The sequence below is a fragment of the Lepidothrix coronata genome, unplaced genomic scaffold (assembly GCF_001604755.1).
Source record: "Lepidothrix coronata isolate B3197 unplaced genomic scaffold, Lepidothrix_coronata-1.0 Scaffold140, whole genome shotgun sequence".
Classification (NCBI taxonomy): domain Eukaryota; kingdom Metazoa; phylum Chordata; class Aves; order Passeriformes; family Pipridae; genus Lepidothrix; species Lepidothrix coronata.
In genome coordinates this window covers 968,480-994,545 of record NW_016690320.1, presented here as the reverse complement: position 1 = coordinate 994,545, position 26,066 = coordinate 968,480, and the positions used below count along the sequence as shown (strand labels likewise).

At 41.2% G+C, this 26,066-nt stretch overlaps 1 protein-coding gene and 1 long non-coding RNA gene across 6 annotated transcripts in view; one reads left to right on the top strand and one right to left on the bottom strand.

The window, feature by feature from the left end:
• Positions 1-12,198, top strand: part of LOC108503520 — a 123,889-nt gene extending 111,691 nt beyond the window's left edge. Inside the window, exon 7 of the long non-coding RNA XR_001876855.1 lies at positions 11,871-12,198. This is a non-coding gene — a long non-coding RNA (uncharacterized LOC108503520). The remainder of the gene's footprint in view (positions 1-11,870) is intronic.
• ALDH1A2 (aldehyde dehydrogenase 1 family member A2) overlaps positions 1-26,066 on the bottom strand; it is a 79,198-nt gene that overhangs the window by 39,696 nt on the left and 13,436 nt on the right. For 3 of the 5 annotated variants that reach the window (XM_017827529.1, XM_017827530.1, XM_017827531.1), the window contains 3 exons: positions 22,789-22,871; positions 22,175-22,314; positions 16,588-16,691 (listed from right to left, as the gene is read on the bottom strand). In XM_017827529.1, coding sequence (XP_017683018.1) covers positions 16,588-16,590 — 3 coding nt within the window. In that variant the 5' untranslated portion in view covers positions 16,591-16,691; positions 22,175-22,314; positions 22,789-22,871. Of the gene's footprint in view, positions 1-13,725; positions 13,957-16,587; positions 16,692-21,872; positions 21,948-22,174; positions 22,315-22,788; positions 22,872-26,066 lie in introns of those variants that run through there. The other 2 variants (XM_017827532.1, XM_017827528.1) reach the window with 2 other exon arrangements.

Genomic DNA, 26,066 nt, shown 5'->3' with positions numbered 1-26,066 from the left:
GGTTTTGATGTGAAGAACTCCAGATCTGTTAGGTCAGAGACAAATAGCAGAGCCACTGACCTGCAAAGTGCTAACTCTATATTAGACCCAAGTGAGCAGCCTTAAGCTCCTGAAAAGTCTGCCTTCACTTCTGCTTTGCATCCTGAGTATTGTTGAATGTTACTGTTAGCATGTTTTCTAAATTATGCCAGTGACATTTCCTTTTGTGTCATTCTGCACATACAAAATCCACAAAAAATCAAGCAAATAAGCATGTGGTGTGAGAAGAATTGTCTTGGGTAAACTGTTAGAATTATCTGCACTTTAGGGCAACATGAAATAAAACTCTGTTTATCAGTTCTTTACCTTATTTACATATATGGCTTGCACTGGACCTTTTTTACTTAGACCATACTTATTAATATCATAAATAATTATATTCACCAGTGTGCTCAGTAAGGTGGTTCAAAGTGCCTGTATCTACATGTCTGTACATACAGAAATTCAAACTACTCCTAAAAAGAAAAAATCCAGCTTGTGACATTTACATTCAAAGTCTGAACTTTCACAAAGAACAGTTTTGTGGCCGCTAAGTTTTGCAGCCTTGGTTTGAAACTATTCCTTATTGTCCTGGTTAAACAGTCACTTATCTCTACCACAGTAAGCAGGAGTGTTAGTCTACCAGAAAATTGGATGTTCTTAATGGGCTTTGGGGGAGAATAGCTTTGCATCATCAGCATTAAGTTAAATCACATTAAGTACCCACTTACAACATAGGGATTACCACTTATGACATCTTTGGTGAAAGCCTTTAAAACAAATTGTTGTGTTTGTTAGAAGAAGCTGTGAGATAACAATTCCCAGAAGTCTGATTTATAAACCCTTTTTGCTCTTCAAGAAGATGCAAAGGAACCCAACACCTCTCGTTCAATGCTGCAATGAAATCTCTCAGGCTGGAAATTCTTTTTAATAGAAAGCCTTGGGAAATACTGATTTATTTACTTTAGAATGTTCTTCAGGGGAGAAGAAAACTTTAGCTACATTCCCTTTCCTCAGAGTTCAGTTCTGATTTCTCCTCCAGTTCTTTCTGTTGAGAAGTCATTGCCTTTATATATACAAAACTGGAATAGGTCATTCTGCTTTTTATTATTCATAAGGCTGATTGGGGAGAACTGGGCTTAAACTGTCAAAGTATCCTACTGTGCTTGGATACCTGACAAATTTACACCCCAAAGTACACTGTGGTGCTAAGACTAAAATTGGATGTGAAGCGTTCTTGCAAGAGCTGATTACAGTCTCAAGCAAATAAAACACTTGAGGGTATAGCAAAATAATGCCAATGTTTAAGAGAGTTTAACATTTTTATATATGACTGCTGAGCTATTCTGTATAGAGATGTAGGCCTGCATGAAAAATGAGCTCTTCTATTTACCTTTAAATAGAAACAGACTAATAACTCTGAGTATGTAAATTAAAAACATGACCCTCAACTTTTGCCAAACATGCAGCATTAAAAGCATGGACTAAGGCAAACCCAAAATCTAACTATACAGAGATTTCCTTAAATGAGCAAAGTGCACTGAAAGTCTTGTCAATGAAAAGGTTTCCTTAAAAAAAACAAATATTCATATATGCAGTCCTGAGATTCCTCCTCCCCCCCTTCCTTTAAAATTCATGTTTCTTTTCCACTTTCTAACCAAACTCCATTTTTCTCTGCTGGAACCCCTTGTAGTGATACCAGAATGTGGGCAAACCTCATTAGTCTCCCTGCTGTTTACAAGACAGGATTTATGCTCGGTGTAGTGAACACAATGACACGTGATCACTAAATGGCTAAAATCACCATCAAGAATTTAATCTGAGAAATTTTTCACCCAGGCATTGCAAATACTATTGGTATGTAAAGGCATGGAACCCAGCATTAATTACAGCGAACTTGTCACCCCATACCCACTCTTCTGCAAGGAGCACACCAGAGACGAGCTGCTTGTGAAGGTTAATGTCATGCAACCTTTGGCAGTTATCTGGTATAAGGTTATGTTCCAAATTCAATCCAGTTAAGTAATAACTAAATTCCCCTGGGACTTAGCTGCAGTTAAATGTTGCTGTTCCAGGTTCACTGCTTTTAGTCTCCCTAAAGACCGTTTAGGCAAACAGCTGGAAGAGCTGACTACAAAGGTTCCCAGTCACAGGGAACCATTCCAGGAAAGCAGGTAAAGGCTTCTAACCAGGAAATAAGTCGTCAAAGGATTTGTCCTGGTGCTCCCTCAAGGAAAGAAATGAACTGAGACAGAGAGCAAGAGCGTGAACACATTTGTGTTTCATGCAGAATCCCAACATTAAAAGCAGTTGTCTTGGCTGGAGGGAGGAAAAGCTGTGCTGCACCCGTCAGTGGGCATGTTCTGAACTGGGCTCCTGGTTGTCATCTAAATAGCAGGGCCTTCCCTCTCCCTCCATGTTGGAGTGCCTTATTAAAACAAAACCTTAGAGAAGCGAATAGAAGCAACACCAGCACCAATTCCAGTACTGTCACTGCACGGCACCGATGGAATGCTCCTCCTAACAGAGAGGTACAGAGGGGAAAAACATTGCAAGCCCCAGCCTCATGTGAACTCATTATGCAGATCTTGCAGCAGGGAGGGCACTGCCTCCCTGACAATGCTCAAGGGAATAACAGAGACAACTCCTCATAAAGTGACACAGAAAGGGAAAGAGCATAAAGAAAGTGGTCTTTTCATCTATACCGTGTGTGTGTGTATAGGTGAGCACACAGAGAAGTGTGCAATTAATGCCATATAGAAGTGCAGACATGCATCCACATGTAAACAGCGGCTCTGAAATCCATCTGTATTGCCATTTCCCAGAATGCTATGTACAAAAATAGATGTTTGATCTTCTTGTAGTCTGGCTGGTTTAGCAAGAGATCCTGCCTCTGACACTGACCTACTGTCTGAGTTAGTCATGGTTACACTCCCACAAATTTAAACTCCCCCATCTGTGAAGGAGCCTTGTCACCAGTTTTACAGTGAGGCTGAATCAATTAATGCTTTCTGAAAGATTTGATGGAGCAGAATATTAACACTTGCAGTTGAGTGAGGCCAGCTAAAAATGTCTTTAGTAATGTAACAAATGTATTTTAAAGTCACTATCAAAGGGTTGGACCACCAAGACTCCTAGGTCACCATCAGCACAGCTAGTACGTTTGTTGTTAGTCTTATATCACAATTTCAAATGGACTAGTGAAAAGGCAGAGGTTGATTCTCACCTCTCAGGAAAACAGCATCCCATAAACATCACAAAAGAGAAGAGGCCGTCAAGTAGCTGTGGTAAAGTGTGATAAGGACAAAAAGAGGAAGACCAACAAAATGTCAAGCACTGATGGAAAAGGGGATGAAGGCTTAGCCAGATGTCCTGACAAACATGTGTGCTTGTTTCTCAAGGTCCATGCAGGCCATTCTGGTACAGGACTGCTCCAACCATACCTCACAACTGAAGAAATTGAAAAAATAAAATAAACCTCTTGATTTGGAAAGGCAGGTGGTAATTTCTTGCGTGTTTCTAACAACTCAAGAATAAATTTAAACTACTTCTGTTACAGCTGAAAAAAAAAAAAACACATAAGCAAATGTGAAATGCATATGTTAAGGTATACTGGTGAGCTTTGAAAATATCCCGTGGAATCAGGACAGTGCTTTTATGTCTGGGTGCAAAGAACGTTTAAAATAGACTCCAAATATGTTTCAGACAACAAAATGAATTGGTTCCTTAAAAAAAAATAAATCTATATATCCACCTGTCAGTTACATAAATGACTTCTCAAATCAATTTGACAGTATAAAGAGGTATTAAACCTAGTTTAAAATTAATTTCTATTTTAAGGACTTTTTACACTAGCAGAGTGGTAAATAAAAGTGAGGTGCAGTGCCTTGGGAAGCACTTTTGTGGTTTAGCTGAAAAGACTTTACAGGGTTTCTCGACTAACTAGATCACAATTTTCATCTAGGTCATGTTATAGTTAGGAAATAAAAGCACAAGTGCCAATAAACCAGCACAAGAAACTTGAGTGTGAAAATGTGTGATCTGGACTGGATCACAGAGAGGGGAAAAATAAGCATTTTTTTTGAGCATAAAGGGATGAGAATTATCAGAGGCATAGCACACTTGGTATGTTTAAGCTGTGTAGGGAGGACAAGTGAGGCTGCAGAGAGGGGGGAGCAGCTCCCAGTGCAGCGCATTGCGTGGGTACTGCCTGGAGGAGAGACATAACACATAATATAGAGCCCCAGATAGGGAAGCAATGCAGATCATGAAGGATAATAGCAGGAGTGAAGTGGTGACTTCTGGATAAGAGCATCTGAAGTGACATTGAAGTGGCACTGAAGAGGAAAAAGGATATGAGGGCAGTAAGACTGGTGCCAAAATAACCACATTTTAGTTCAGCGAAAGCTGCACTGAAATAGTGCGTAGAGAAAAGAGTTTTCTGTATCCTAATGTAAACAGCATTTGACATATACCTGTCAAGGACTAAAAATTGTGTCTGAACCCCTGAGAAATGGTCGTCACGTAAATAATTCCAGCTTCATTGCAGGAGAGAAACACATGAAGAAGCCCTACTCTCTGGGATACTAAACTTCAAGAAGCGGATTTTTTTTTAAAGAGGAAGTAACTTAGAAACTCCCTGCTTGAAGCTAGGAAATTAAAATCCGTAGAGTCAGCATGGAGGCTTAAGAATGTGAAAGAGTCAAAGAAGATTTGCATTCCCAAGGCTAAAAACGGGAAGCACAGGCAAGAAAATAAATGGGGTGGCTAAGAAGGACAATATGAGAGGAAAAGTAGGCCGAAAAAAAAGAACCAAAGTGCTAACTTTAAAAGACTGCAAAACACAAAATAAAAAATAAAAAAAAAAAACAACCAGAAATTTCTACCACATATTCTGAACAAAATTACCAAAAAGGTAACACAAATAAAACAGTCAGGAGGAGCCAAAGTTAAATAAATAAGCAGATGCAGGCTGTGGGAGAGTCAGTGGATTCTGAAAACAATCAGGCTATGAAAGGTATTAAAGGGAGGCTGAAGGTGTTTCCAGAAGTGGCTGCTCATTTGGGGGGGGGATATCTTAAATTGGCTGTATGAAAGTAGATTTTATTTCTCACCAAAATTTAGAAAAGCAGAGCCACTAGTTGGAACACTAGAAGATGACAGGTAAAATACTTGTTCTACAGAATCATCTGTACTAAAATCTAACAGTAACAGTATATCAAATTGTTTAAAGTCCAGGACAAGCTGCAATTGTGCTGCAAAGAGTTGAAATAAAGTTTCTGAAATAAAAAGGAATCCCAAATGCTAATGCATCTCAGTTCTTCCAGTTTTCAAAATCTAAGGCATCAGGAATTGCACAAAAGCCAGTAGGAGTATACCAGGGTAGCGGTGGGGTAGACGAAAATGATGATGATGATGATGATGTATTAAGTGGTGTTTTTCCCACTGAAGCATGAGAAAACAATGCCACAGGACAAACCTGGAAGAACCTTCCAGTTGGAGAGATCTGTTTCAGATGAAATGTACCCCTGAGGTTTTGACCAGCTTTAGTCACTTGGCCCCAAATTTAAGGCATGTTGACCTACTCACAAAAGGATAAGATCAGCCTTTATAAGACAGTCTAAAAATACCTGTATTTGCCCAAAATAAGAAATAGCTCTTCTTTGGAAACAAATCAGTCTCACTTTAAAGCAAAGTCCTTATCTGTGTAAATACATGTGTTTGGAATTTCTGTATGGAAAGGCACTTTCTAATAGTTTCTGAGTAAAAACCAAGGAATTTTGTATAACCACTGCCACACGACCAGAGCATGGCAATAGGACAGTGCCCCCTGGCATCCTCTTCCCATCCAAGTTCAGCAAAGAGGCTGCAGCCTGTTCTTCCATACAACACTTCCTACATCTTCGTGACTTTCCAAATGGATTTCCTTGTAGCCCACTTATTTTAAATTAGGGCATACTAGAAATCCACATGGAAATTAGCAACTCTATCCTTTCTGTAACCACAGCACCTGCTGTAAGCCTCTCCACAGCTGTCCCACCAGCATCCCTTTAGACTTCGAGTTCAATTCAAAGTCTTCATTACCTACGAATCCCTCACAGATTAAGGTCTATATACTCTGGTGGTCAGTGAGGTCCTTGTGTTTTAACCTCCAGCTGAGGTTCAACTGAGATTGAGCTGACCTTAAATGTTTTTATTTGGGTCACAGATTTTGATGTGGATCGTTCTCTGAAGTATTTTCCCACTTCAGTCCAACAAAGCTGGAATGTATTATGTTTCAAGTCATAGGTAAAAATATGGTTCACTAGACTCTCTGTAAAAGGCACTGACATCAAGTAATCAAGAATTAGGTCCTTTTTTTTCTTTTGTCATTTGGGAGACTATTTCAGCATTGCTGTTGCAGCAGCACTTTGACGTGGCTTCACATATCATAGTTTCAGTAATGAAGTGCTCCAAAAGCTTAGTTAACTGTGTAACTTAAAACTGATGTGCTCCATTCTTGTCAGAAAGGTAGATTTCTATTAACAGAAAATGCTGATCAATAGAAATATGTTTTTGGACAAATTCTTGAATAGGGAAATTGTGTTTCAGAGAAAAAACAGGTATATGCAGCCTGAATAGGAATTCATTTGAGAAAGCACAACAATAATGAATGATTGGGCCCTTGGATGGCAATCATTTTTTAGACTTCATCTCTCTCTGTGTAATATTTAGTAGTAAATCTTCACACAGCTATTCATGCACTTACTATGCTTGAGTAGGGATGCCAGCGCTTGTCTGAGGATTCCGCACTAGAGGACTGCATAGAACTGCAACTTTCTGAAGATTTTTTAAATCTTTACACATCTGTGCTTATATTATATTTACATAGCTTCCTTATAACCTTGTCTCTCTTTAAGTGCATTTTTTTGTCTGTCATTTCTTTCAGCTGAATTAAAGTTGATATATTGCTTACTTGTTTCAGAGAAGGAGTTCTACTCTTAAAAACCCCCGAACAAACAGATAAAAGGCTGTGGTTTTTTTAGAACTTGGGAGAATGAAACTATTTTAAAAAAACAATAAATAAAAGTTACAGTTCAGCCTTAGGAAAAATAGCTGCAAAACTGTAAAAGGAGAAATGTGACTTTATGCAGGACCTGACTAAGAATTTATGATATGGACCACTGAACTCATCTTTTGTCATTTATCTCTGTAAATGTGTGAGATTTCTTGGAAGATAGTTAGTCAAATTAGGAGCTGAGATGAATCAGTGGATATAATTTATTTAGACTTTAAAAAGGCTTTTGATGATAAAGTCCTTAGCAAGAGGCTATTAAGGAAAGTTAGTAACCATATGGTGAAAGATAAAGTCCTGCCATGGATTAAAAAGTGGTTAAGAGATAAGATAAAAAGACTGGAAATAAACGGATAATTCTCCCTGGAAAGAGGTTAATAGCAAGGTGCCCCTTCATTACCGTGACTAGCAATCGATATCTTGGTTCACCTGCTTTTGCAGATCATTAATAGTAAGGTATAGAATTTGTAGATAAAAATGTTCAGGCTAATCAGTGTACTGCAGAAAATATTACCAAGGCTGAAGTAAAACGACATCTGGGCAATTCAAGGGAGATGAAATTTGCCAAAGGTAGTAAATGCAAAGACAAGGCTCTTGAAAGGAAGGGTCCAGACTTCTGGATGCAGATCTGTTCCCAGTGACTTGAAATGTCGGACAACAGGCAGTGTAAAGAAGGGATGACAACTGGATTCAGTGGTTCCACGGTGTAGTGCTCCCAAGAACAAGGCAGTTTATGGCAGCAAATAACTTCAAACAGGCAGAGCCCATTAAGATCTGTCGGGAACAATTTTGCGTGGACGGGGTGATGGACAAGCTGCATCAAAAATTGCTGGACTGTGGGATTTATCATAAAATGTGGCTATACAAGACAGAAATTCAATGTGGGAATGCATCAGAATCGGTGAACTTCTGTGGGAAATGTTTCTGAAGGACAAAATGTATTGAAAAATTAAAGAGGGATATTATTTTTCAGTCAGAATGAAGTCTCAGAAGAGAGTGTGAGAGGATGTGTGTGTCCCAACGCAATCCTCCATACAGCCAATGCCTAGACAGCCACAGATTTTGGATCAAATCCTTGCTCTGTCTAACATTGTGAGTATTCTTGGAGAAAAGACATGAATCCTGCTTTTCCTTCATGAGTGTCCTGCCCACTGGAATATCAAGTTGATATCTCTGAGACCTCATACAAACTTAAGAGTGAATTATTCAACAGGAAAGAATGTGAGACTCTTTCCAAGGATAGCCAAAGGTGGCAAAATTTGGGCCTATCCACCATCAGAAATTAGGAATCCATATTCAAGTTTCTGCTCTGTTTGCTTCACAGCAGGGGTACGAATTTGTCTGCTTTTCAACTTGGGCAAGTGCTCTAATTATTATTGACCTTCTGGTTTTGTTGTGCAAATAAATATATGGATCTTTTTATATTTGAATACTTGAAATTTTAAACATTTTTTGCAAAGAGGACAAAAGCACTAATTGCATAGCACTTGTCCTTCAGTGTATCATCTGACCTTACAGACTGGACAGAGACAGAAATATATTATTGCACAGTTTGATGCATTAAACCAGTTTGCATTTTCCCTAAAGATCCAGCCTTTCCCTAAAGATTCAGCACAGTAAGAGGTCACTGCTACCATAGTTACCCACTCCAGTGCATCATTCTGCAGGAGTTCTCCAGTTGTGACCAGTTTCAGCCTGGTGGTTTCTGTGTTTTTAATGCTCTTGAATTACATGGCTGTACTGGAGTAAGGAAAGGCAGGGACTGGATACATGTAGGGCTACAGTTGTTTCTTGTCCCTCATTAAATACTTCGGTAAATTGGGTTTATGTAGAAGAGTTTGAGAGTACAGAAATCCTATATTCAGGCTGCTAATTGGAAAGAAGTGCATAAAAAGTTTGCAATTGCTGTATGAATTGATGGACTGTAGTACTAAACCCAAAGTATGAATACACTAGAAGAGAATTCAAACTGTATATTTAAACAACAGTAAATCTAAATACGGTTTATACACTAAAACATCATATATGATAATACAGAGGGACATATCTAATGGCAGCATCACAAGCTGAAGTGTTCCACTAAGGGGAAAGTAGCTGTTCTATTTGTCTACTCTTCAAGCAAACATCTCTAATTTTCTGTACCCAGTGTTTTGTAACAGGACTGTGCTCACCCCCCTGACCCAAAATGTGAGCTGGTTTTCTCAAGCATCACTCCCAGAATCTGACTTCAAAAGGCATTAAAGGAGCTTGTTTGGGGAAAGACAGGTGGGAAAGTGCATGTATGCATCACTTACCTGAGTTTTGCCAAAGCTTCTCTGCAGTTCAAAAAATGACAAAGATTCTGCATATTATTCTAAATAAAATAGATTTGCTGCCTCCTATCTTAATGTCAGTTTAGAAGTTTATCTGGAAAACACATGCTGGAAATTTTGATGAAAAGGGTAATGCCAAGAAAGCATAATGGTGATGAAAGTACTGAACCTTAATAATAAAATGCTTCAAACCCAGATGCTTATCATACGAGAATTTGAAATGTATTTGTTAGTTTTTGTCTACCCAGAAGCAGTTTGCCTACACTTCATACAAACTCCTGTATACAGCTTTCTTTTGCAGTGCTGGGTAGTTTTTCTGGTGTGTGTGTGGAAACTGGATGGATTTTAGCCTATGGTGTAAGGGTAGAGGTAAACCCTTTAACACTGCACAAAGAAAATATGATTGTCAGCTAATTCATAGGCTGTTCATGCAGAAATGTTTCATGTACCTCTTCACTGCTACTGCACTGTAACTTCATCCCTTTAGAGCACCTCTTTATAAAAAGCTCTCAAACCCACAATTCTTCAGCTTTTCCTTATGCTAAAGTTGTTCAGCTCTTTCTCAGAATTAAATCAGTTGGCAAGTAAGAAACTTAAAACACCCATCTGGATTAGTGTCCCCAGTATGATGCAAACTGAGAACGTTTGTTCACTCAGCTACCTGATGTAGTGACAGAGCTGGGACAGGACAAAGCCCTGGGGTCCTCGTTTTATATCAAGCTGTCTTTTAAAAAGTCAACATGTCTGACTAAAACCACAGTGAAAATACTTTGTAAAGCAGTGTGGTTATGCCATAACAAAGGAAGGATGGCTACATCCTGTAGAAACACCTTTAGCCCCTCAGATGGAGACAGCCAGAGGGAAATGCTGCAAAGGGCTCAATCCACTGGGCTGATTCCAAATCTACTGTCAGATACCTGGGAGGCATCTCAGGAGGGAAAATGGAGTTTTGTAAAAGCAAAAAAAAAGGAGTATCAACATGATACTATACTGAGAACCCTGTGATCACCCTCAGAAGCTGTCAGGTTCTCAGGGCTGGGCTTCCTGCACAAAACATGCCAGTAACGTGTCCTTACCGGACGTCATGCCACAGCTTATCTCACACATCTGATATTTCTGGAGCAGCCCATTCTGGGAGAGTTTCTGCCATAAAGTCGACTTTTGTAGAAGCGTGACTTGTTGCCAGGGGGAGGGCTGGATCCCCTTCCTACCTACATGCCCCCTTACATATGGAGCACAGCACTGCCAGCACGCTCCTGCCGAGTCTGATGAGGGCTCGCTGTGCCACAGGGCTGCAGAGCAACCTAATTCCATGGAACACCACAAGACGTCCTATTCTGCACATGCAATCCCTCCCCAAATGTCAGTGTTAAGAAGTAAAGAGTTAAAGAGCCATCACGGTGAAAAGAGAGAGAATCTTGCATGTAGCAGTCCTAGCACTTGCCAGCCATGCAGAAAAACTTAACCCTGTGTGCTTGGACACTCACCTGCATGTCTGGTTCACATCCTGCTCACCAGTTCTCATTAAGCACATCTACAACACTTTATTTTTCACAGATCGTGCCAAGGTATTAAAAAAAATGGGGAAAAAATATTTCTAATGACTGTTTGTTAAAAGCAGCATCGGCTGACTTCCAGCACTGAAGCCACAATAGCTACTGCTGCACATCTTACATAAAAGCAAGGCATTGTGTATTTTCACCACTGAACATATTTTACCTGACCAATCCAACCTATATTACCTCTGTGCTCCATCAGGTGTACAGATTGGAAGGACTTAATATACAGTTTTCTGGTTCCTTCAATAAACCTACTGGACCAATATATCACAAGTTTCAATAATTCTGCCTAATAATCGAATAAATGAAAATCACTCAGGTAGTATTTGTTTTATCTGTGTTCTCAGAAGGAGCTTTCATAGCAACCCCAAGGGTGATGCAGTCTTTTAAAGATTAATGAATAATAATTTTTTTTCCCAGTACATATCTTTACATACACATCTTTAACAAATATCATTTAAGAAATCTTGGAATTTTAACATGTTCTATCCTAACAAAACTGTCTATTTACCAGCTTTAGAATTCCAGAAATAGAAATTAATTGGCAAAATATATTTTAAATTTTTTTCACTTGGTTTAAATGTTCACAAGTACTTCTATTTTTCACAAAGATTTAACTCCCAAATGGTTAAGATTCATAGACAGATGTAATAAAGAGTTCAAGAAGTCTGTGTCCTGGTTGTGTATTTAAAATTCCCAGCTAACTAGCAGGAGAGAGGCTGCTAGGAATGCTTACAGATGTCTGATTTTACAAGGTTTGAGTTTGTTGTTTTCTTTTTTTTTTTCATGCCAAAGTGCTTTAGTCTAATGTTATTTGTTGTTTATGGAAGTTGTTTGTCATTTAGGACATGAAGAGACCACTCCCTCAAAAGAAAGAATCAAGTTACAATCCATTATTTCATTTCTGATTGTTTTTCTTTGTAATAGGTGGGAAAGTGGATCCTGGATAAAAGTCCTGCCCAAGTCAAGACTCAAAGCTGAAGACTCCAATTATCTATAAATCACTTGAATTTCCTGCAGAGAAAGAGAAAAAGGAGGAAAGAGCGAGACAGACAGAAAAACAGAGACAGAGGATGTGCCAAGTGAAACATTTGATACCTGTCCTAAACCAAATTTTTCTCAAAAGCAACCAGGAGTTACCTGATACCTCAAAACCAAGCTCAGAAGAAACATGTTGCCATTCTTTTTGGCTTAATATTGAAATGAAAGAATTGTCTTTTAATTGTTCCACGAGTATAAAATGTGTAACACTGCACATCTGAGATGATGGCACTGTGTATTCTGATTTATTAAAGGTCACCATCCAGCTCACATTCTTACAGATAGGAAGCTGTGATTGCTGATGGCTGCTGTATTTTTCAAAGATTTTTAGAACCAATTCTCCAGTTTCAGAACAGAGAAAGGCAAGTAAATTTATTATGCAAACAGGCTGAGATACCACTCCCAAGTATTTCCCATTGAACACTCCTGAAGCACAGTTTGCACTGAAACCAACAATGAACAAAATTCATGCCAAATACTATTTGCACAGTGTGATTGCTCCCAAAGTGTAATACTACACAACATCCAATAACTGCATTTCTTATTTATTTAAACTATTTTAAAAGAAATTGTGTGCCAGAAACCATATGCATCTTTTAATTTGCATATTGCAGTTTGCATTAAAATGTAATGAAATCTAAAATAGCTGACTTTTCTCTGAAACATGCTTCTAGAACATGGAATTGCTGTAACAAATTAGAGGACAAATTAGTTTTGGCACCGGCTAAAAAAAAAGAGAAAAGATGAAAAGCTTTTAAACTGATGATATGAAGGAAAAAATTACACTACATCGGCCAGAATGAGTCTCCTATCAGCTTTAAAGCTCCTGAAGTTGTATTTCCAGTAGATAAAAATGTTATCACCTTTTTCCAGTGCTGATGTGCTTATTTTCCTATTAAGTTACTTGGTAATTAGAAACAAAGTCTGACACATTGTAATCTGTTTATACAATAGATTTGAAACTTCTCCAACAGCAATGAAATCATTCTTTAAAGATACTAAAGATGTTAAGATTAAAAACATATCAACGAATTTAAAAAATTCAAATTGCATTTACAAACAAATGACTGTTCTTAAAGCCCATTTTAATTGACAAAACTAATTTAGTCTCATAATACACCACAGAAAACCAGCAGATATTTCTATACCGACCCCAACTCTCTCTTTATGAAAATTAGTCTTAAAGGTTAGTAGGAAAAAATATGCCCTCTTTGCAATATTGTTCAAGGGTGTATTCAAGTATCACGGAAGTTGGTAGAGACCTGTTCCAGTGCTGTAACAACCTGGTAGTGTTAAGAGTCCTCCAGGAATCATAAAAGAGTCCCTTGGGCACACAGGGTAATTCAAGGAAGAAAATATTTTTATCTTCTGATTGAGATACACAGGTATGTATAGTAATGTCCTCTGAAGTACATCAAAAGCAACTAAAGTATATTCGAGAACTACTGATTTTGCACTGAAAGTAAACCCCAGCAGCTCTGTAGGAAATACTACATTTAAAGAGAAGTGGCAAAGCCAGTCCCAGCAGATCTAATTTGCTTTTCTATTATCCTGTGGTTTTGCAGATAATTACAGGGCTAAAAATCTGTTTCCTTTATTACAGATTCAAGGCAGTCTTAGCAGTTTTTTTTATCTCTACACTCAAGTTGGGTAGGACAGAATGAAACTGATTTTAAGCAAAATTCCTCCTTTGGAGGGAAACCCATGAATTTCTCTGCCAGAACAAACGAACACAACTTACCTTGGTGTATTTGATTTCAAGGTTGAGAGTGGGAGAAGGCAGCAGATGCAGAGATGCCATCAGAGCTGCAGGATCTGCCTTCACCTCCCCTGGCATCTCAATTTTACTGGAAGTCATAGTCTTGGGGGGGTTTTATAATACCACCGAGCCCCCCGCTCTGACCTGATGGTGTGTTGTGTTTTGGGTTGTTCCCCCCCCCTCCAAAGACCAGCGCTGAAGATGTTGCTCTCCTCCTCTGTATATAGGCAGGTGTCAAGCCGGGTCTCTTCTTATTGGACATGGGGGCAGAGGCAGGGGGGCAGGTCCATCCTACCTAGGGCGATAGCGGCACAGCCCCGCTCACTCGCGGCGCAGCCTCCACCGGGCCCCCCCGGGCCCGCGCCCCGTCCCGGGCATTCCCGTCCCCCCGCAGCAGGACGGAGCTCCAGGGCGCAGGTCCTGCCTCCCGCCCGAGGAGCGGCATTGGGGAACGGGACGCGGGGAACATGGGGCACCGCAACTCTCGTGCTCCCCTTCGCCTCCCCCGAACCGGGTGGGGACCGGCGGGGAGGCGGCGCGGCCGGGAGAGGCCGGTGCGGGATACGGCCCCGCCCGGGGCATCCCGCGGGGAGCGCGGGGAGCACAGCCCGGCTCGGCTCAGCCCGGGGAGTCCCGGCCGCGGCGGGGGGAGGCCGGCCCGCACTGGGGAGCCCTGCCGGGGCCGGGGGCCGGTGACCCGCCAGGGGCAGTGGCGGTGCTCGGGCGCGTACCCGGCAGGGCGGGGGCGGCCCCTCGCGGGTCCCGGACGCGGAGAGGGCACGGGGTGGGCAGGGCGCAGCCTCCGCGGTACCGTGCCCGTGGCGGTCCCCGCTCCCGGGCGGCCACCGCCGCCGGCCGATGCTCCGCTCCGCACCGCACCGCTCCGCACCTGGCGGCTGCGCGCCCGCCCTGCCCCGCTCCCCTCCCGCCACCGGGCGCGCACTGCGCGGAGCTCCCGGTGCCCGCAGCTTTGCCCCCGGCCCGCTGTCCCCCCGCGGCGCTGACACCGAGGGCTCTCGCCGCTGACTCCGCGGGCTCTCCCCGCTCACACCGCGGGACCGGCCCCGACCGGCGCCATCCCCGGCCGCCTGCTGCCCCCTGCCGGCCGCGCCGCGCCCCGCATCCCGCCTTATCCCGGGAAAGGGCTGAGCGCCTTTCCTGCTCCTCCTCGCCCCATCCCGCCCTCACCGCCTCCTCCCCCCGGCCGTAACCTGCACTCCTGCCTTTCCCCCTTCCAGCACAACTGTCCCCCAGTGCTGCGGGCACTGCCCCTGCAGCCCCTCCCGAGCTGGGAGCGCTGCAGCTGCTGAAGCGATGGGCAGCCTGGGTGGAAGCCCAGAGGCCTGGGACTCGAGCACCTCTGTTTCCAGATTCCTCTCTGGAAGGAAGCGATCAGAGGGAGCAGGTGCTTATGGCCAGGGCAAGCCCTGCTGCCCAGCTGCGAGTCTCTCTTTTCTTGAAAGTTCTTTGAAAAAGGACGAGGCTTAAAGGGCACAATAATTTTTTGAAGCAACTGCCACCTGATACCATCTGTTACTTTTTGGGGGGTCCCTCTTAGTGGGAGGCCACATCATGGAAGAAGTTGACCATGCCATACAGTGGGTTACTGGGAAGTCAGCAGCCAAACGGAGCCAGATCCACCACTCACCATCTCATACCCATCCAGGAGGCAGCGAACAGTGCCTTTGCAGTGCACACCTGGCCTGACTTGCTGGATGAAATAGCAGATGGCTTGAGCTTGTAACCTTGACTGAGCTGACAGGCATCAGAAATTCATGGTCAAAGCCCTACACTGTCTCTGGTCAAACCTTCTAGGCAGAAAACAGGAAACCCAGGCCATTTTTGTTACCTTAGGCAAAATCAATAAAGTTGTGCTTACTGATGCAAACACTCCCAACATTTTGAACCCGATCAGATGTCATGTTTTGAAGTTATCACATTGCAGATAGATAAACAGAGAAAGGACACCAAAGCTACAGCTGCCTAAAGTTGGCAAAACAAAACAACAAGAAATATACCACATGACCTTTTCAATGACCTAGTCAAGAATAAACAATGGGGTCTGGCCATGTTTTGATTTTGTTACAATATCTGTTTGTTGATTCCCTTTATATTCCTTGCTCCATCTTTGAGAAGTTTGCAGACAACTGAAGAGATTGTCCCAGCTTTCTCTTAGTGTTTGTACAGGAGCATGGGACAAAGGTTGCTTCTGCACAGACAGGCAGCACAAGGTACAGAGTTATTTCAGTGCTAATAGGCATATTTCTGTAAATTTCCATCTCAGTAATGAAGGAGACTGCAGATTTTGCTTTCTCTCATTTTTAGTCTTTTTTTTTTTTTTTTGACCTGACAGAGGAAATGAATCCATAATACTGTGCTGTAATGTGACATGCAGAGCTGTCAAACTGTGACACTTGGGATGAGTGAGACATTTAAACGTCAGAAATTCAATTTTTAATGGCACACTGGCAACACAGACCTAACACTTCATCACAAGGATGACACCTTCTAAAAGCCATTTTAAAATAAATCAGAGTGAGGATGTGCTCCTTTGAAAAAGGAATACATTTAAACAAGTTTCAGGAATGAGGAAACTGTATAACACTTTCATTATTAAATCAATAAAATTGAGAAAGTTTTAGTGAGAAGAGATGTGGAGATGCAGTTCAAACCCACCTAGTCTGGAGCTGCTAAAGCGACCTTCATCAACTACTTGTTGTGCAAACTACACTCCTCTTACCTCTAAATGCAATTCAGTTTGCAAAAGCCCTCAGAGATGACCACGTTTAGACTGTTACCTACAGCTTGTTGGCATTCCCAGGTGGAGAATGGCACTGCACTTACCATGGCACAGACTCCTGGTCCACAGCCACCCCCAGAGAGGTCCCCAGAAGAACATGGCAGATGTGTCCTGTCACTCTTCCTGACAGCAATTCCTCTTCCGCCACCTGGGGAGACAAGGAGGTGGCCTTAGTGCCCAGACCACAAGTGGGCTCTCACCAAGTACAGCTGTAGCTCTGCTGAGCAGAATTAGGAGTGAAGCTTGTGAGGCTGTTGTGGACACCCTGATGGATCCAGCATGGTGAGCTGCTCCCGTGGTTCAGCACTACACTGGCTACTTTATGATAGCAAATTGAATCATGGCTTCAAACTGGCCAAGTGAATGTTTGATATTTAACATCTAATACAATTTATTGTGGAAGGGATCACTACCCTTATTGCCTTGGACATTAGGACAATAATTCAGTAATACTGATGAATACACAAGGAAACTAATTTGTTAAAGAAAAAAAAGTGAATCCATCAATTGCCAGGATGATAAAGAACAGAAACAATACTCCAGGTTCAGCCCAAGTTCTGTGGTCCCTAAACACCTCCATAGAGCAGAGAAACCACTTATTGCAGTCCTGTAGTTTCTGGGCTCTTTTCTTGGTGTATTTGCAGTACTAAATCAACTGGCAAGTCAGACTGGCTTATTTTCTCTCACATGAATGCGTTTTAATTAAACTTCTACTTAGACAGCAAATCAGGAAACAAATACGTTCTGTTTCAGATTGCAATGCCAAAGTCTTCACACTTTGTGAAGAAATGGCTGTCAAAAAAGATGAAGAACAACCAGTGACTGTTTCTTGCTTCAGTGTTAGAATTTAGGCTAGCCAACAACAAAATCATTCCTGAAGGGTTTTATTTTTATATTTAGAGCAATCTGAACATATAATTTGAAGATATACCTTTGTTTCATTTAGAAGTCTCAATTTCTCCACCCACCCCAAGCAGCTGGTATTATTTATGGACAAGGATATAGACCTGGCTTATACAAACACCATCTGGTGGAAACAGGACCTGTGGTAGCCAGAGAGGGTGCCAAAAGCAGAGCTGCACTGTTGAACACAATACAGATGTAATTAAGGTATTTCTGGGTTTCTCAATCAGCGTACCAGTATTTTTCTGCTCTACCCTACCGTGTCCCTTTTGTCTAAAGGAAGTCAGAAAACCAGAGTAGGTGAAACTATTTGTATCTCAAATACCTCTTTTGGGCAGAGCAGCTGTGCCAAAACTCGTATGGATACACCACTGAAATGGGCAGTGGATACAGCAACTCCAACAACACTCCAGCCAAGAACCCTTCATCCTTGGTGCTTCTAATCCGTGAATATTTCTTATGCTCCTTAGTGAGCTCCAGACTCTAAGCACTGTCACACACATAAAGCAACTGAAGCACATCATTCTATCACATTCCTTCCATCTATTCACATCACTTCCAATGATTCCTTTCAAGATCAACTGCAAAATCAACCTCAAAATTATTTCAATATGATCGATAAGTTCTTTTATGTTTATTTTTCTCTCAGATGTCCCACTACCGTTTAGTAGGGATAACTCTGGTTCCTCATATAAATTCAGTATTGATTGAGAGAGCCTACTCCGCTGTACCCTTTGCCTCCTGTTCCAGTAAATGCCTCTTCCTATTTCTTGTGTGCTTTAGAAATCACTTTCGGAAATAAAACAAGGATCGGAAAGGAACTTCCACTAAGTTATTTTTCAGCTCAGACTTCCACTTAGGAAATGTGAACTTCATTTTCTGACACATACAGTAAAAGCTCCAGCCTCAGGTGTCCTATTTTAATTGCCTGCTATTTTCATTACTGACCATGATGGCAGCAAATGCTCTTCAGGAGATACTTGTATTTTAATTTATCTGCAAACATAAATCACACATTACAGCACTTTTTTCCTCTAGGTTAATTGAATCAATTCTCTAAATGTCTCCATGCCTGACCATTGAAAGAGGCTCACTGTTTGAAACCTCTTTAAGAATTATGGCCCTTGGTGTGTGTGCAGGATGGTATCAGTCCTTGCTCCAGACAAAGGTATTTTATACATATAAGGTAAAAAGGTATTGTTATACACACAAGCAATATTATCTGTGAGGCAACACCCACAGTACTGTGGTGATTCTGTAAAATATTGTTTCAGAATTTTTTCAAATATCCCGGGAAATTAATTTTTAATATTATACATCTTATATCTAGACTGATTATTAAATTATTATTAATATTTTAAGTTCTAAAGAAACCAAATAAAATCTACTTTTACTTCCGTTATTTCTACATTAATTTTAATGTTAAAAAAACTCAAACAGAAATGCTGATGTCAAGAATGACCATTTTGTTACTGAAAATCCAGAAATGGCTAATGAAAAAAACTTGATTTAACTTTTTTTTACTAAAAATGAGTCAAATGGATAGCTTTTAGTAAAATGAGTCAAACAGATCAGATTTTACATGTGATATTGGCCATTTTGTACCCAGTAGAACTGTTAATTGCTGGTAAATTAACAGTTGATAAATTTACAAAATTTGCAAAAGGAAGAAGCCTAAAGGTCAGGATAATTTATTCAAGCAATTGCCACCTGATACAGTTGGTAAATTTACCAATTGTTGGTAAATTTACGGTTAATTTAATCCAAAACTGAGACTCAAATTTAAGGATTTAAACAAGCCACAAATAATCCAATGAGAGTGATAATGCAGAAAATGCTTGAAAAGACTCAGTGTTTGACTCACTCTATAACTGGGACAGTTTCAAAAATTAGTGTTATAGTTTAAGGCACCAGCTGAAATGTCACTGTCCCTCACTGGACTGCTGTGGCAGTCACAGAGTGACCTCAGGACAGTGCTGTGAAGAACAAGTGCTGGCAATTGTGAGGTTATAGGGAATGTGCTCTTGGTTGTAGATTTTATTCTGATTTAAAATATATAAAAAACCATCCTATTTTGAATTTCATTTCAATTTACCTGTTTGAATTTATTATTTGTAAAACACATCAAGCCTCAAATGGTTTGACCTTCTGCTAATGTATATCACCTAATGAATGGATGCAATTAACTAATTCATATTGGAATATTGCACTTTCCAGGTCGCATTCATCATCACTAAAAGTGTGATCTAGTTTGCAAGTTTAAATTTTTTATTATTACCCTTTAAACTGAAGAAATAAGTCTTATATTTAATTACCTGAACTTACATATTCAATTAATAGCTTCATTACCTCAATGAACATAGACATCACAAAGAAGTAACAAGAGTTTGCTGCTGGATCTGCTCTTAAGCACACCTTATGAAGGGTCAGCTGTGAACCTCAGAACACTTTTTTTTTTTTTACTAAAAAGTCTTGATTGTGGAGTTTCAAAGGAACTGGGCCTGGCAATCTAATATTCTCATACAGGAGCCTGAGATAAATTTATCATCTGTACTGTTAATATTTAATACATAAAAGGAATCCCAGAAGCAAAACTTATGTTTCTGGAAAGAAAGAGGATTTAAACGTTCAAATGTGAGTAATTCTGAATGAAAGGGAATGAAAAGAATGAAAACCAGGCAGGCTGGCAGCTCACCTACTAAAGGGTGAGGGTGAGTGGAGCGTGGAGGCAAAACAAACACTTGGGGGGGAGAGGGGACAAAGCACCAGGAAGAGCAGCTCTTTCAGGATATAATTGTCCACCAGATTGTGGCTGTGTGGCATCCTTGGAGGGCCACCAGAGTGGGAGACGGGTGAAGGCAGGTGGGCTGGGGAGTCAGACACAGGAAACACTGGCACTTTCCCCATGGAAATTAGGTTTCAGAGCCATGAATCCACTGTCCTGGTTAGCTCCATCTGTTTGCCAAACATGCTTTCGTGTGTCAGTAGAGTCAAACCTGTCACTACCATTGGCTTTCATGTTGCATTTCTTTTATCCATTAGGTAGGCTCAGATCTCCTGCTCTTCCCAATACTACAGGTAACCTTAATAAATCCCAGGGTGTCTATTGCTATAGGGAATCTGTGCCCTGTAGAAAGATGAAAGGTTTTGATAATGTAACCCATTCAGGTTAAGAAAACACAGAGTTTAGATCTCTGCAAAGCCCACTGGATATACTTTGAGGTTTTCTTCATGCTGCATACATATATTTGCCAAGATATCTTTTGTTTTTAATAGCAAAGCTATTTGAGAAAAGGGAATATGCAGAAAAAAAGAGCAGGGAATTGGCTGCAACAAAGCATTTGTCTGTACTAAATTGTTCTATACCTTAAAAGCAAAATTCAGAAATTCTCAGGGCCTATTTTATACATAGACATGTCTGTACAACAAATTTTAAAATTTACTATCATCAGTTATATAACTATATATAATATAGTTATGCAAGGTGACATCAGTTATGCACTGAGGCCTAATGGTGTGCCCAGCCAGACAAGAACACAGCAAAGTCTCGGAATTGTGCTTTAGAGAAAGTCCAATCTAATTCTCCCTGAAATCACAGAATCACAGAATATGCCGAGTTGGAAGGGACCCACAAGGATCATCGAGTCCAACTCCTGGCCCTGCACAGGATCATCCCCAGAGTCACACTGTGTGCTTGAGAGTGTTGTCCAAACACCTCTTGAACTCTCTCAGCCTTGGTGCTGTGCCCACTGCCCTGGGGAGCCTGTTCCAGTGCCTGACCACCCTCTGGGTGAAGTACCTTTTTCTAATATCCAACCTAAACCTCCCCTGACACAACTTCAGGCCATTCCCTCAGGTCCTGTGATTGGTCACCAAAGAGAAGAGAACAGTGCCTGCCTCTCCTCTCCCTCTCCAGGCTGAACAGACTCAGTTCCCTCAGCAACTCCTTACATGGCTTCCCCTCAAGGCCCTTCACCATTTTCGTTGCCCTCCTTTGGACGCTCTATAATGGCTTAATATCTTTCCTATATTGTGATGCCCAAAACTGTCCCAATATTCCAGGTGAGGCTGCCCCAGTGCAGAGCAGAGTGGGACAATCCCCTCCCTTGACCAGCTGGTGATGCTGGGCCTGATGCCCCCAGGACATGGTTGGCCCTCCTGGCTGCCAGGGCACTGCTGACTCATATCCAACCAGCCATTGACCAGGACACCCAGGGCCCTTTCCCGGCACTGCTTTCCAGCATATCATTCCCAGTCTGTCTGTACAACTGGGGTTGCCCCATCTCAAGGTGCTGCAGAATCCAGCACCTTCCCTTGTTGAACTCCCTGTGGTTGGTGACTGCCCAGCCCTCTAATTTGTTGAGGTCTCCCTGCAGGACCTCCCTGCCTTCCAGGGACTCAGCAGCTCCTCCCAGTTTTGGGTCACCTGCAAACTTCCTCAGTGTCTCTTCCAGTCATGCATCCAAGATGTTTTAGAGCGTAGGGACCAAGATGGAGCCCCATGGAACCCCACTAGTGACAGGTCACCAGTCTGATGTGACCCCAGTCACTGTCACCCTCTGTGCTTGACCCATGAGCCAATTGCTGACTCACCCCATGATGTGTTTATCCAGCTGTGGGCCGGACATTTTGTCCAGAAGGATCCTGTGAGAGGCAGTATGGAAAGCTTTACTGAAATCCAGAAAGATTACATCAATTGGCTTCCCTTGATCAGCTCAGGTGGGTTACCTTGTCAGAGAAGGAAATCAGGTTTGATAAGCAGGACTTTCCTCTCCTGAAACCATGCTGCTTGTGACCAGTGACTGCATTGCCTTTCATGTGTTTTTCAATATCTTCCAGAATAATCTTCTCCATAACTTTACCAGGCACTGAAATGAGAGTGACAGGCCTGTAGTTTCAGGGGTCCTCCTCCTTGTCCTTCTTGAAAATCATGACAACATTTACCAGCTCCCCGTCAGCTGTCAGCAACAGCAGACTTCAACAAGCTTTCAATCAGGCCTTAAAGATTACCAGCAAAAAGCTTAAAAAACACATATGTGGTATGGTTTTGATCTCATATTCATGATCTGAAATGTTTTATCTGGACACTGAGATCACAGAAACAGAGAAGAAAGAACAAATTCTCAAAGGGTCCCCTCATGTGCCCTGCCCCTCCTCCAAGGTGAGCTTAGCTAAACTAGAGCTGCACACTGCAAATATTTCCCTTGTTGAGCACTTTTTCTCCAGAGACTACAGCAGAGACAGAAGGCTGATCAGAAAACACAAGAACTAAAGAAATAGGGAAATTGTGTATGCAAAAACCCTTAGAATGCTGAATTACAGCGTCTTCATATCTTCCTCACCTGGATTTTTTTTCTTTGAGTTCCCCAGCAGCAGAATCAATCCACGAAACAGAGAACATCCTTTAAGGACCATGCAGGAGTTTCTATATGAAAATTGAAATATAAATTAGGCAGAGGCATTTGACAAGGGATATAAATTATAGTAGAGATACACATGCAGAGTTTGTCTAATTCAACTAAAATCAGCAGACTTTAAAATAATTTGGCCCATATTATTACAATACAAAAAATATATGGCGTATTTATAGCCTTAGTCTCTCCAGCTGTGTTGGTTTAGGTTTTATTACATCAGTAATAACAATTTATGTGATACTCTGAATAATGTGCTATTAAAAATTCAGTACAGTATATACTGTTACCCATGGGATTTAAACTGTGGGAGCTATGTGTATTATTCTCTACTTTGCTATTTGTATAGGAGTGAAGATTACTATAAAAATGGTTAAGTTATATACACCATGTGAATTCCTGCTCTGCTTGAATCCAGGTGAAGAGAAGAAATAGTTCAGTCCAGACTGCCTTGGGGGTAAGGGTCCCAAGAGTCTTAGTTTTGCAGTCTAAAGTTACACTGATCACACATTCAAGAAAAAACAATAATATCAATGTGCTTTTTGAAGTCTTTAAAGAATGTCAATAGATTTGTGAGGCACAACCTCCCTTAACAGAATCCATTTGATGCTTCTCCAGAGCATGAGCTATATCTGTGTGTCTATTGATTTTATATTTTTACAACAGTTCATCTAATTTTCCTGGCACAGAAGTCATATTGACAGCTTTGTAGTTCCCATGGTCACCTTTGGAGGACTCTCTTGAAAGATCTGTGGACCATTGTTACATTTCCTCTGTTCTGTTCTGGCATGAGGATCAGGTTGAGCAAAAAACAACCCACTGGTGCTAGCACTTGAGAAGCTGAACACTTTAATCCCTTGGTGGAAATACTGTGCAGCTCCAGCAATTAGTTACTCTTTAACTTAAAATTTCTCTTGAGGTGTTTCCTACTGGCAATTTATTTTATGGACACTTCCTCACATTCAGCCCACCATGTTTGGTTCTTAAGCAAGGCAAATAATTCTTTCAGCTGTGGAGTTAGTAACCCTGAATGCTGCTTCTACCTTTCACCCTCTATGGCTTTACTTAATCTCTTGCAGGGCTCCTCTGCTAATGGAATTTGAAAACATTTATACTGTTACTTCCACATTCTTGGCAAAACCTTAAAATCTTTTTTGTGAGCTCTGTTGTGGTTCTACATTTAATATGTATGCTCCCAACATATATAGCTTCCATTTTTGGAGGAGCTCTGCATTTTTTTCCCTCAGATACCACAGTTGTCAATACTTATGGGTGGCACTGCCAGTATCCTTGTCATTATAACCCTGGGAGCAGCAGGAAACAGTAACCACAGAGTATTTCCTTTCCATTGTCCAACCAGGTGGTCCACTGCATGTGACTAAGAGGCAGTAAAACAGGATTAATCAAATTGGTTAGTAATTAAGGTCAAAGCTTTCCTGGTGTTTATCTTTACATTTTACTTGTCTTTCTTGTATTGCTACATACTTATTTGTTAGATTTGGGAAATTCTTTAGAATCTCCTTCTCAATACAATAAAAGGAGAAACTTAGTTCAAGTGTTCTTTGCTGCCCCCTTTTTTCTTTGAAAAGTGTGGCAGTGACTTTAAATTGCCAACTGTCAAAAGCAAGGAAGGATTTCCCATGGGAACCCGGTGTACTCTGTTCTTCAATACTTTCTTAGAGCATCTGATTGAATCTCATTATGAAGCTGAAGAGGACCTTTGGTCTAACTTAACATCACAGTTCTTAATAATGGGGTTAAATAGTATGATTTCTATAAAGTATTGAAGACAATCTGAAAAAAATCAAATGCAAAATAACTGTATTTGTTCCAGTTCTCCACCCTGTAAAGAGAGAAAATTGTTATAAGGAAGGCAACATGATCTGGAGAAATGAGTAGGAATTTCTGTATCTGACATGTTATTGCCCTACAATCAGTTGAAAAATAGCATTACTGTCTTAACCCCTGTTATGAGACTAAACTCAGAGGTACCCACATACTTCTTTGTGAGTGAGACTTGCATCTGCTTAAGAGAAAGAACAGCTAAAACCAAATAACTAAAAATTGCTTTCCTAACATATTTATTTATCATTTTCCTGGAAGAGAGGAAGTGGTTTATCTTATTCCCACTCTAATGAATGGCCTCCCTAGCATCCTCAGCTCTGCTGTGTACATAATTCTGACTTCTCTCAGAGACATAACAAACATATACTTTAGCATGCTGTGATAATTAAGGTCCTGAATAATATCTTTTCTCAGTGGTGTAGGGTAAAGGTTTTCCAACTGCTCTACACAGGCTATTTTCAGAGGCTTCTTAGAGGCAGCTCCCCAGCTGTCTGTGCCACAGGCAGGTCCTGTAAAGCAGGACCTGCAGCTCACCTGGCTCAGGCAGCACCAGCACAGAGTCATCTCATGATTCACCAGCTACGTGGTGCTCCACAGGCCAGTGTTTGCTGAAACAGCCAAAGGCAAAGTGGTGTTTGGATGCACAGGTAGAGAAAGGTAAGTAAAAGGGCACAGAAAATCAGTTAAGGATTGAAACTGGGTCTTGGGGGTGAACTGAGTGGTTAAGGGATGAAACTGGTGGTTGTAAGGTGAGGGAACATGCATCAGGCCCTGGTTGGAGGAAGGGAAGAGCACTGGGGGGATAACAGAAGTGGCTCATTTGCCCAGATTGTAAAGCTCTGCCCTGTTTAGGACAGATGCAAACTAAGACACTGAGCATCTACAACACATGCCAAAATAATCCACCAGAACTGGGCTAAGGTTTTGGTGTCAAGTCAAATGACAGAAAACACTTGTAAATCTACCAGGCAGCTTCAAGTAAGTATCCCATCTGATAAAACCCTTCAAGATGCTTAAGAGATAAAAGTGTAATATTTTTCTCTAGGAGCCTCAATTCTTTGAGATATTCAGCAACTTCTTGTCTTAAGACCATGGAAAGTATTGTTATTATGATTCATATTGTAACACCTATGCACTTTTAAGCTAAACAAATTGGAGAGATATATAGTCACTCACTTGCCTTTACTGCATTATAGGGAGCCACTGGACCGAAGCAAATTTCATTAAATGTTCCTAATTTATTCTGCCTCGTTGGTCTTATGTAAACAGGGGAGTTCACTAGAGAGCAAGACATTTAGTCCCAAAAGAGTATTGTGAGTGAAATGCAAATTCAACACACTACACCAAGGTAAGATTCCTCATTA